General features: G+C 42.3%; 1 protein-coding gene across 1 annotated transcript; it reads right to left on the bottom strand.

The window, feature by feature from the left end:
• Positions 1-2,544: 2,544 nt before the first annotated feature.
• Positions 2,545-12,001, bottom strand: LOC121928645 (cathepsin Z-like). Its single transcript, XM_042463625.1, has 5 exons — positions 11,905-12,001; positions 9,934-10,097; positions 6,000-6,182; positions 4,429-4,579; positions 2,545-3,016 (listed from the first exon to the last, which is right to left on the bottom strand). The coding sequence occupies exons 1-5, from the start codon at positions 11,928-11,930 to the stop codon at positions 2,971-2,973; spliced, it is 570 nt and encodes a 189-aa protein (XP_042319559.1). The 5' UTR covers positions 11,931-12,001; the 3' UTR covers positions 2,545-2,970.
• Between the last annotated feature and the right edge of the window lie 669 nt (positions 12,002-12,670).

Below are 12,670 nucleotides of genomic sequence, written 5' to 3'. Positions count from 1 at the left end.
GTCCTGTAATACAAAGTGTGACAAGTTATTTTAATGGTGATTGTGAGCTTTTTGAACTGAGAGAAAAGTCAGTAGCATAAAGATTTTGTAAGACGGACTTCGGCCATCTGATGAAGAAGAGTGGTCTTCAAAAGGTTATGCTACAAATTTCTTTCTCGCAGTTAGTCCAATTATCCTGCTCTTATGCATTAATTGAATGTACTGTACAATGAAAAGAACAATTATCCTGGCTTATCTCCCAAGGATGTAGGTGCTTGTGGAGGGATATTTGGGTGTTTAAGGGTAGGCATGGAAGCATATAATACAACAGCTGATCAGGGAGAGTCATAAGGGGAGCAAAGAGGAGCTGATCCAAAGTCCCACCATCATCCCACCCCATCCCACCGGTTTACTGGAAAATTTCACTGCTAAAACACCAACTCTCTGCATGCCATCTATTGGGCCAGGTGTTTGGAGGCCAGCATCCCTCCCAGGAAAAACACATTTGGGCTGGGGGCACCAAGTTTCTTAGTGGTGGGTTTCCTCAAAATCTGATGGGGACCAGGATATGTTGCCTCCATTTATGATCAACCTATATACATACACAAATCAACTACATATCGAAAGCCTGTAGGGACCTGGTGCCAAAGAAACAAAATTCCAGGACACATTCGCACCAGCGAAGTTCTCACTGCTAATAATACAGGAATGCAAAAGAACATAATAATGTAAACAAATGTTAAGGGATGGACCGTTTCCTGCAGTTATGAGTAAATACTTCCCTTGGCAGGAGGCAGCATATTCAACTTGGTGCCACCAAGATTTCTGCAGCTACTCCTGTTATCTCTAAAATTTTACAGCAACTCATGTAGTTGTCCATGCTGTAGAAGGTAGCCAGAACTTTCTCCTCCATCAAATAAACATAAAGGTACTTTCCCTAGACCATCTCCTTTGGGGAGTAGGGTTTGGGTTTGTTTTTGTTGTTTTTTTGGTGGTTGGGGTTGGTTGCTTATGAAGTACCAGAACTTGTAGGTGCAAATTTAGCAACAGCAATTCTGGCAGCACAGGTACAAAAGAAGTGCAAAAATAGCCAGGGCATATATGGAGCCCTGGTGGCAAAGTGGTTAAATGCTGGCACAGCAGCCACAATGGACTTTATCAGACCAGGGGAATTGGAAGTATAATCCAATGGCAATCTGAAAACAATCATGGGGTTTAATGTTATTGTGTGATAGACCGCCACACGCAAATTCGGGCAATGGGAAGTCAGTCCAAATGCAATCATGTGGTTTCATGTTATTGTGTGATAGACTGCCACACATAAATTCGGGCAATGGCATGCTATATTCGGGCAATGGGGAGCCAGTTTGAATGCAATGCGTATTCATGTAATTGCGCAAAACTAGCAACTTTAAGTGAATGCGTTCTGGCCCCACTTTCTTTTCATTCCAATTTAAGAGAAATTCTTCCCATTTGATAAACTCCTCCATTTTATGTTTGATCCTAGAGGAGCACTCCAAGGTCCACTCACCCTTCCATCCTTTTGTAGGTCAGTAAAATGAATACCCAGCTTGTTGGGGGCAACTAGCTTACAAACTGTAAATCTCTTAGAAAGTGCTTAGTTCACTGATAAGAGGTATAGAAGTGTACCTGCTATTGTTATATGTAAATTATGGACCACATGCTGTTGCTCAACCTAGTATCAGATACAGATCAACATTTATGCAAACTCCTTCAAGACACTGGCATCATTCTGCACACTTTGCTGTTTGTCTTGTGAATACAAAGTTTTGCTACAAGACCTCTTAGAAGTTCAAACCACACTGAAATACTCTTCTCCTCTTCCCCCCCCCCCCCACTGTTTATTTCTCTATACCAGAGATGCACAGCCTGGGGTCAGCATAAGCCTTCTGAAGTCCTTAGGCTCTTTCACACTACCTATTAGTGCTATATTCCACTCCATGGCAACATCCTATGGAATCCTGGGATTTACAGTTTAGGGAGGGATATTTAGAATTCTCAGCCAGAGAGCTCTAGAACCTCACCAAATGATAAACTCCCAGAATTCCATAGGATGCAGACATGGCAGTTAGAGAGGAATCACAGTACTGTACTATAACTGTGTAGTGTCAAAGGGCTGCAGACGTCTGGCCCCTATAGCCTTTGAGTGTATGCATGGAAGCGCTTCTGTAATTTCTGCTCCATCCATCCCCAGCCAGTACTGCATATGATCCTCAGGGATGGGTAGGGTCCGCTTCCTCTTGAAGGAATGATGTTCATATTCACACCCCACAAAGGACTCTGCTCATCCAGCTAAATCCTTAACTATACACTCATCTCATTTGTGTTTCCATTGCTTGTCTTACCCAGGACTCGCCCCAAGAGTTGCGGACAATCCAGTATTCTGTTCCATTTTCTATCCCCCAGCCAGAAACGGTGACAACGTGGTTGAATTGTATTGTCTTGTTGTATTCAGCAAAAATATCTCCTGTGTATTTATCCAGCTTTGGAGTGGCCATAATTTCACAGCTGTTTAAAAACAACAAAGCACCATTTTAAAGACACTGTTGAGATTAATCTGATACTCTAAGTACATATGGTGAACCTAACACAACCGTATTACAGGGTCTTCTTGGCAAGTTTCTTCAGAGGAGGTTTGCCATTGCCATCCTCTGAGGTTGAGAGAGTGGGCCTCATGGCTAAACTGGGAATTGAACCCTGGTCTTCAGAGTCATATTCCAGTGCTCAGCATAGTGGTTTTGCATTAGACCATGGTTCAATTCCCAGCTCTGCCACAAAATCCACCGGGTGATTTTAGGTAAATCACTCTCTCAGCTTCAGAGGATGGCAATGGCAAACCTTCTCTGAATAAACTTGTCACAAAAACCCTGTGGCCTTGGGGTGGTCATAAGTCAGAAATGACTTGAAGACACACAACAACAACATGTAACCATACTCCAAAGATCTTTTTAAAAGCTTCTTTCTTATCCTTCAGATGGTGTCACAAAAAGCCATGTCTTCTACTACCACCACTGCCCTGTAAAAAAAGAGAGATGACATAGCCTCAGCCTATTTCTAGCTTTCTTCTGTCATCAGATTCACTACTCACTGGAAGAAATGAATAGCCAACCTATTAGCCAACCTTCTGCTACCCCAGGTCCAAAACAAATTTAGGTCCATTCAGTCAACAGAGTGAAGAGCCTGAAGCCCTTTGTTCAACTATTTGGCCCTAGTTCTCAAGTGGTTTCTCAAATGACACTGGTTTACCATATCTCCTAAAGTGCTAATTTGGAAGGGAAAGTCTGGATTAAGCCTCTGTCCCCATGCTTTTTCATCTGATGAACCAGATTATTTTTCCTTCTCCTCCTTTTCTCCTTCATCCTCAATTTACTTCATTTACTGAAAACCGAGTTCCTAGTTTATCTATTCTTCAGCATTAATAACTTCTGCCATCTTAAGGACACTATGATGTTGGTTTGCCATACATGTCCTGGTTTTCATCTTTGAAATGTTGGAGGACATGGCTTAATCAAATGCAGTGTCAGTTTTCTAGAGCCTAGAACAGCATGAGCAAAGCTGCCAAATGTTTCTGTTTTGATAAAGGTAGGTTATAGATTATAGATAGGCTATAGATTATGGATAAAAACTAGTCACCTGCTATAAAGATTTTATTTCTTTACCCAAAACATCCTGCAAAGAGTTCTCAGAATAGTTCTCCAGATGTATTGTAAATGTTATTGAGTATGTGGACTCCCATGACTAGAACTACTGTGCTTTGAAGAAAACATGCAGGGGTAGCTGTGTTGCTTGTTTTCTGTGTTGTGAGATACTGCATTGTAGCCTGTGGACTGGGACTTCAACCAAGATAAAACCATTTTTTTCTTCTTAAATTTGGACTGAACTCACATGTTTTACCTCTATACCACCAAAATGTTCCTGATGCAAAAACATGGAGACTTCTTGAGGAATCCATTGTTCTCTGCCTACAAAGAGGCCTGTGACCTCACTGGAATGGAGACATTGCATTGCAGAAGAAGGGTCCCTGTTGAGGTGCAAATCGACTTTACATTTCCTGGACTTTGAAAATCTCCCTATTGCCACATGGCCAGAAGGAGGAGTAGCCTGCCTGCAAAAGATATCCTCCCCAGCATACCATCTTTGCTAAGGACTGAAACAACATGCGGGCTAACATCTCCAATTGTTTCCCCCCCCCCTCCTATTTGGTTTGTAACACCTTGCCTGATGAAGAAGCACCCATGGAGATTCAAAAGCTTGCAGCAAATATATTGTGCATTTCGGTTTGTCAATAAAGGTATCACAGATGGATTTTTATTGGCCTGAGTGTGTGTGTGGTTTTAGCATCTTATTTGAAATTATTCTTTCTTTTAAAATCCATCCCTCCCATGTATTATTATCTAGTCAGCTGCTATAAGGATTTCATTTCTTTACCTGATTGGTCCGTTTTCATAGATTTCAGCCATCATGTTTTCTCGCCCATTGATACTGTGATAATATGCCACTTTCCAGAGGGTGTAATTCTTTATCACTTTACATTTGTCAAAAGTAACACAAGTCCCACACTCCGTAAACTTATTGCACTCTGCAAAAATGTTGGTAAGAGAAATGTTTGACTGACATGGAAAGTTGCCTTCCATTCACTGGCTAAACTGAATTAAATGAAATTCTTCAATACCTGCCTTTCTTCATCATTTGGTCCATTTTAATTAATTAATTAATTAAACATAGAGTTACCTAGATACCTAAAGAGAGTCATTATAGGTATGAGCAGTTCAGAAATTGAATTTGCTGAATCACAATTTAGGCACAGAAACCCACTGGGTGACCTTGGGCAAACCACAGTCTCTCAGTCTCAGAGGAACATTTATTTGGGTGAGAGAGTGGTGAGAGTCCCAGCTGGATGACACCAAGGGTGGGCACCTTCTCCCATCCCATTCCTTCTCTGGTCAGGATGGACATGAGCCTCACAGCCTGGAGGAGTCCTCTTCTGAGCTGCATGGCTCAGGTGGAGCCTCACCAGCATTTCTCACCCCTACTCTAAAGTGATTTGTGGCCAGTGTAACTTTAAAGGAGCAACCCATGGTGCTGGGACAATTTTCAGAACAGGGTTCCACAGTTTTGATGGTTTCTTTAAAGTTTGATTAAACTCCAAAGTACATTCATCATCTCTGGCACTAGAGCATCAAGTTGTGTGTGTGCATATACATGTGTAATTGTGTGTGTGTCTTCAAGTTGCCCATGGTGACCTCATAAATTTTATAGTTTTTTTAGGCAAGAGTACTCAGAAGTGGTTTTCCAAGCTCCTTTCTCTGAAACAGAGCCTACAGCACCTGGTATTCACTGATGGTCTCCCACACAAGTACTAACCAGGGCTGACCATACTTTGCTTCCAAGATCAGATTGGATTTCATGTCTTTAGGCCTTCAGCATCAAGGTATCACTGTTCAAATCCATTTATAGGTTTACACACACACACACACACACACACACAAATACTGTATACACTAGTTTTCTACATCTAAAAAACAGAAGGAAAAACCAAATATGATTAACAACAAGCAAAACAAAAAGCAAAATATACTACACACTAAGTAGGGAAACCATGGCTTTCAACATATCTGCCTGTGGCTCTTTTACATTACTTATCTAACTCCCTTTAGTTAATTCAGAAGTTAATATGATGAATATAATAATCTTTAAACCATACTATCTTACAACAAATAAAAATCCTTACCAAGGATCTAAAAAGATATGGAACATTCATTTTTAAAACAAATCCATCTATAGGTTCTGACCTCTTCTGGGAGGAATAGCCTGCCACTTGACCAGTGTTTGCCAGACACAGAAGAAGCTACTGCAGACTTGCAAATTCCAACATGCATTTTCAGTTATATTATACTTCTCTGCAGGTTCTGTTTTAACTCTTTGGGAGGCAATCTTGATTAAGAAACAGATTTTTTGATAGAGTAGTATGACAAATAATATAGAAATTCGGGGCTTACCTCGATCCTTTGCTACGTAACTGCTGCATGTCTCATCTGGAATGCCATGCTCATAAGCGTAGAGCCATACGCCATAGTCGTCTCCACCCTCAGCACAGGACCCAGCACCAGAACAGTCAACAACATGTTGAACTGAGAGGAAAGCAGAGGGCCAGGCCCCTTTCCTCTTGATGTTGATGCGGTCTAAGAGACAGAGATAAGCAGCAGTTGGTTTAAGGCATAAATAAGAACTTTCAATATTCTGCAGTTTAGTGAATATTTTGCAGTTCCAATACATCCAGTGGGCTCTGGAGTTTCCAGCCATCTGTGCCCTCTTCTAGAGCACTCTATTCCACACATACTCCGTGCAGCCCCCCCCCCAATTCATCTTCTTCTGTCAGTCAGCATTTCATGGCCATTAATTAAGAATACACTTTAGTTTTTTTGTGGGTTTTTCAGGCTATGTGGCCATGTTGTAGAGGAGTTTCTTCCTGACGTTTCGCCAGCATCTGTGGCTGGCATCTTCAAATAAATGTACTTTGTTATAAACTGACAATTTTGTAGGCTGCCCACCCTAGGACCTTATCACACATTGGGGGGGGGGGGGTTGCAGCTCAGATCCGCAGTCACTCCTGTTCTAGCAGTGCAAAGCGTGATGTTTTTTCACACCAGATCCAGAGTCACTCCGGTCCAACAATGCGAATTAAGGTTAAAACGTGATGTTTTACCACACCTGGTTGCCTTCCTGTTGCCCTTCCAAATTGTGGGGGAAGCAAAGTCAGTTCGAGTCCAAGCAAGTCACGTGATGCTGATTCAAGCAAAGCAGAGTGAGTGCACATTGTATTACCACACCAGAGCATACTTTGAGGGTTCAACGATTCAAATTGACACCCTTGCACATGCTTAGTGGGGCTCTGGATGCTGCCCTCTTTCCCTGCCTCCTCCTTAGCTGTCATCCTTCATCAGGGTCTAGGAGAAGGCAGGGGATGATGGGATTGGTGTCAGGCTGAAGGAGGGGAGCAGATCGGGATCTAGGATAAGGCAGGGGATGATGGGATTGGTATCAGGCTGAAGGAAGGGAGCAGATCGGGGTCTAGGAGGACTCAGGGAATGATGGGATAGGCAGCAGGGTCTGGGAGGACTCAGGGGATAATGGGATAGTTGGCAGGCTGAAGGAGGGGAGCAGATCGGGGTCAAGGAGGACACAGAGGGATGATGGGATAGGCGGCAGCCTGAAGGAGGGGAGCAGATCAGGGTCAAGGAGGACGCAGGGGATGATGGGATAGGTGGCAGGGTGAAGGAGGAGAGCAGATTGGGTTCTAGGAGAAGGCAGGGGATGATGGGATAGGTGGCAGGTTGAAGGAGGGGAGCAGATTGGGGTCTAGGAGAAGGCAGGGGGTGATGGGATAGGCAGTAGGGTGAAGGAGGGAGCAGATCGGGGTCTAGGAGAAGTCAGGGGACACAGGAGATGATGGGATCGGCTGGTTGGCAGAGAGGAGGAGATGGCATGAAGCAGGAGGAGGGGGATGACGGAGCAGGACGCAGGGAGTCAAGGGGGGTGACATCAGAGTGGTTTTCCACACCAGACCAATTCGAAGTGCAATCGAAGTGAGCCTGGAAGTGAATTCTGTGAAGTCACTTTTTTCCGGTTTTACCAAAATGAGGGGTCACTTTGGAATCACTGCGGAAGCACCTTGCAAGGAGCTCCCATAGAAAGGAATGGCATCTGATAACACATTCACTTTACGACGTGAACGTGCATCGTTAGAAATGCAGTCATGTTGGACCTGAGCCAGAAAATCTCCAAAAAGCTCCGTGTGATATACTCCCTAGTTTTCTTCTAAGGCTTATATGTCTTCCTTCAAGCTTCTTCAAGCTGGTTGATATCTCCCTGTAGGGCACTGGAAGTCATGTGAGGCTGCACTCAGAGAAATGATTCCATGGTTATATAAGATCTTTGCTTACACCAGATAAAAAAGTGATTATGGGCATGAACTCCTCAAAAATTGAACTTGGGAGAAGAGCCAGTGTGGTGTAATAATTTGGGCATAGAACTACAGCTTTGCAAAGCAGGGTTCAGTTCCTCACTCAGCCATGGAAACCAACTGTGTGAGCTTGGGTGAGTCACAGTCCCCGAAAAACCCATAAGAGATAGCCTTAGGTTATGCTATAAGTGAGAAAGACTTCAAAGCACACAACAACTACTTACACCACCTTTTCCATTGTGAGTGTTGCAGTTTGTGATTTGCCTTGTTCAGGGTTTTATCAATCAACAATGCAAGATTGCTTTTTCTTGGAGTACAGTCTATTTTGCTAATTTCTCTAAGAATAAAAAATACCATTCTTGCAAAATCCAGTGAATGAGGCAAAGAATACAAACCATACCTAGAAACACAGATTACTTTGAAAAGGATTCCCCCCCCCCCGCCCCCGCCTGTATGGTTTTCAATACATTTGCCTGATGAAAAATCCAGTGGAGCATGGAAACTTTGCACCCCTAGCCAGCCAGCGTTTGTGCGGACCACAGATTCCTGGGACTGCCTCCTGTCTGATAACATCGGTTATTTCGCACGGGAGAGGAGGGGAGGAGGCACCTGTGTCAGTTCCTGGGGCATTGGCCTGGCAGAGGCATCAAAACCTCTGCTTATGCCTCCCCTCCCCACTCACTCCATCAGTCCCTCCCTCAGGAGAGGAGGAGAGAACACACCGGTTTTTTCCTCCTTTGAACTTTTATCTGTTATAATTGTGGGGTTTTTTTTTATTCTTTGTGATAAACTGTAGTTTTTGATGTTTATTATGTTATATAGGTATGGTTTTTGGCATACTGAAATTGTTATTTTTATGTTTTTTTCCAATCAGATATTATGTTATGTTTATATTTAATTTGCTTTATATTGTTTTGATGTGAACTTGTGCTGAGAGGTTGGGGAAAGGCTTTTTATGAACCTTGTTTGATTTGTAATGTTCTTATGTTTTCCTATTGATTGCCACTCTATTGATATTGTTTATTATTATTGTCTGCTTTATATGGTTGGGGGTCTGGGAAAGGGTTTATTTTTTTTTTATTGTATTTTTAATTGTACTTCCACTATTGTTAGCGGCCTGGGTTCCTCATTATTTATTATTTTTATTATTTATCATACATTTTGAGCATTTGGATTGGCCCTATAAAGGTATCACTGTTTTGAGACTTTTGAATGTTGTTGTATTTTGCACAACAACCCCTGGATATGTCTGAAAAGGCTGTTATTTTTTTCATTTTTTAATCTGCATTTTAACCTTATTGTGACCTGCCTAGGATTCTATTTCTGGGAGAAAGACAGGATATCCATCATATGGGTATGTAGGTAAATTAGTAAGTAAATAAATAAATCCTGACTTTCTTTCCAGGAATGACACCCATTTTACATTCAAAGCAAGTGCTTTTTTCCCTTCCTATTATTCACTGTAACATGTCATACCACATCCCTTAAATCAACTTCTGGAGGACTGTGAGGAATGTAAAGGTTATAATTTGAAGGTAGGCTCTAGATAGAAGGGAATTATTGGAAACTGTGTTTCTACAGCAACATTTACTCTGTGTATTTCCCCCCATAGGGTACCCCTACTACAGGGTTGGGCAGGTTCAGAGGATATAGGGGTCATTTACCCTAGACCAAAATCTGTCCATTTTTCAAACCCATTTTCAACTACTTCAAAGGCTATTTAGGCCGTTGATGCAAATAGCCTTTAATGGTTGGCAGTGCCTCTGGAGGTTTCTGGAGACATGGCTGTGGACATTTTGATGGAGATTGGGGAGGGGGGGTATGGAGGGGAGCTGGGGAGTTTAAGAGATCACATTGGGGCCCAGGATGGGCTGCATGAGCCCCACAGATGCATTTTGCATCTGCTTCTCTACTGGAGTTGGGGACATGGGCAGGATGACAGCCAGAACAGTACAATAGCAACTACATACCAGCTAGGGCGCTGGTGCTGGCATGAGCCCAGCAAGATCCACAGTACAGTGGGGTGTCTTGGTTGCGAGTAGGGCTTGCGTAATTGACTCCATTTACGTTTCGCCAGTCCCAGTTCTTGGGGAGCTCAGACATCTTCAGATACTCATGGGGAAGAGGGTAAGTTCTGTGATATGACAACAGGAATGAAAACAAGTTAGTATTTTTCCATAGTTTGACAAGAGAAAATAGGCACTCCCACTGTTGTTTTTTTCATTCAGTTTCCTTGGCAAATATGGGAAATCTAGCCATCAACATCCTTCTGAACATCCTTGCTGTCAACCACAGAGGCAGGTGGTTCATGAAGCTGCTTATCCTTTCCTTCAGAGAGCTTCTGCCAAAGAAGAGCTCTGAATCTGAAGGAAGGTCCAGGGTGGACTTGCATGCAAACTCCGTATTTATAGATTTGCTGTAATATTGAAAGAGCTCATTGTTAAGACAGATTAACAGGTTTAATCTCAGTCCTTTAATTTCAGGAGCTTCTGCTCATCCTCTCTCTCTGCTTTGAAATAGCTTCCACTCATCTCTGGGGTCATTCTCACGTGCAGTTTTAATCGCTTTCCATTGAGAAGATCCAGACTGGTTTAGTAGTTAGAATACAGGACTATCATATGCTTGGCGCTCATGGATTCAATCCCTCCTTGGCCATGGTACCCACTTGATGACCTTGGGCAATCACACTCTCTCAGTCTCAGAGGAAAACAATAGGAAATCCCATCTGAACAAACAACAAATCTTGACAAGAAAAACCTCCATGATAGGGTCACTTTAGGTTCATCGTAACTTAGAATTACTTCAAGGTACAACAGCACGTGCTACAAATTTCCACTGAACACAATGGAGCTTCACCCCCAGATACATGTTTTGGGAATTGTGTGGACTGGTGTCATTATTTGAGAGCATAGTTGTGAAAATCAAAACGCAAAAGACACAGCTCATAGGCAGTGTGGAGGTACTCCTGTGCCTGTTTAAATGTTTCACCTGCTGTTCCTCTTTCTAATGGCTTGGGTTGTCAGATGCCCAAAAAAGAAGGGTCTTCCGTCTTGTTTACAGTTTAATTGCTTATAGAGGATGGGGTTTTACAGGTTGAGTCTCTTTTACTTGGAATTCCATTTTCAAAATCACTAATCTCTCCATATTTGTGGCTTTGATAATTGCGAATTATTCACAGATTTGATTAATATGTTCTCTGGGGATATCTAGGTTCTCCAATGCAACTCTATGGGTCAATTTTAACTAAAAGTTTCAATGAAAGACCTAGAGATTTCTTAGAGAGATGCTCTACTAGGCATTTGTAGTCCTCCAGTGCAGTTTCTGATAGTCAGTGTCTGTTGGACGCTGACCCGAGTTGCACTGGAGGACCTAGAGATGCCCAGAGAGATGTCCTCTCAGGTGAAAATATGAGTGTTTTAGTTATTTGCAGGTTTTCCTATTCACGGGGGGTCTTGTGCCCCTAACCCTAGCGAATATGGAGGACAAGTGTATTCCAAAATTCAAAATTGTTCAAAGAGGTGGGTATGTGACACCTTTGGTTTCTGATGGTTTAGTGTACACAGTTTTTTTTATGCACAAAATTAATAAAAATAATATGTATAAAAATACCTTCAGCTCTGTGCATAGATAAGTGGACTAAATAAATTGGGTCCTATGTCCAAGATTTCTCATTTTGATATGCAATGTATTTAAAAATCTGAAAAAAAATCCAGAATCCAAAACGTTTCTGGTCCTAAGCATTTAGGATAAGGTGGAGTCAACCTGCAGCCAGTTTAGCCACTGTACTCACTAGACAAGTGTAATCATTAAAATTCTTTTCTTCTCACAAAAATATTAAAGATGAACAGTCTTTTTTTCCCCTTATGGCAGGTTGCTAAGCTAAGATCTAGGCTGGTATATAGGGACAAGGTAAATAGGGATAACTCAGATTGTCAGCTTACCTAATTTCATCAGTCTTGAATGGCATTGGCTTGTAGCAACTTTGCCCTTCTTGAAGTACTGGCCGGCAGCTGATGCAGGAGAGTGGCAGACTAAGCCCAGAGTGTGTGCCAGGATGGGGCCGGCAGCTGGAAATTTATGGGCATGACTCTAGGGCAAAATAAGGCTCTCATTCTTGTGATGGTCCTCAGTGAAACCAGGATGCACACCGCTCCTATTTCAACGACCTACAAGGTAAAAAAAAATCTGAGATTTCATTTTTTTATAAGATCATGTATATTAAATAACAAGGCATCAAAAGGAACTATGCTCCTACTCTTGTTGCTGCAGTTATTTACTTTCCCTGGCCACCCATTACATGCAGCTGGGTAGGGACTTCTTTTTACTTATATGCCCAACCTGTCATTGAAGTCAAATATGTGACTGGATTGCATGAACATCTGAAGAACATTTTATATAGTTTCTCCTTGCACCGCGCCTTTCTATCTCAGGTTAGCATCTCTATTGATTGTCATCTGAACTAACAACCACATGTGCAACTGGCAAAAATTCTCCCACATCTTTTCAGCAGTAACCCTACACTTGCTTTTCAGCAACCAATACAAAGTTTTTTTCTCTCACTTTTCATTGTATTTCAGCAATATATTTGCTGTCCCTCTGGTAAAGTATCCAAAAATGTAGCTGTTCAGACTTCTTTAAAAAAAAATCAAAGTAAGACCTCAGTCACCACCTCTAAGCAATTGGTTCCATTGCCAAACTGCTCTTACT

Source organism: Sceloporus undulatus, chromosome 4, assembly GCF_019175285.1.
Source record: "Sceloporus undulatus isolate JIND9_A2432 ecotype Alabama chromosome 4, SceUnd_v1.1, whole genome shotgun sequence".
NCBI lineage: Eukaryota > Metazoa > Chordata > Lepidosauria > Squamata > Phrynosomatidae > Sceloporus > Sceloporus undulatus.
Note: the sequence above shows the minus strand (reverse complement) of the source record. Positions and strands in the feature narration are given on the sequence as shown.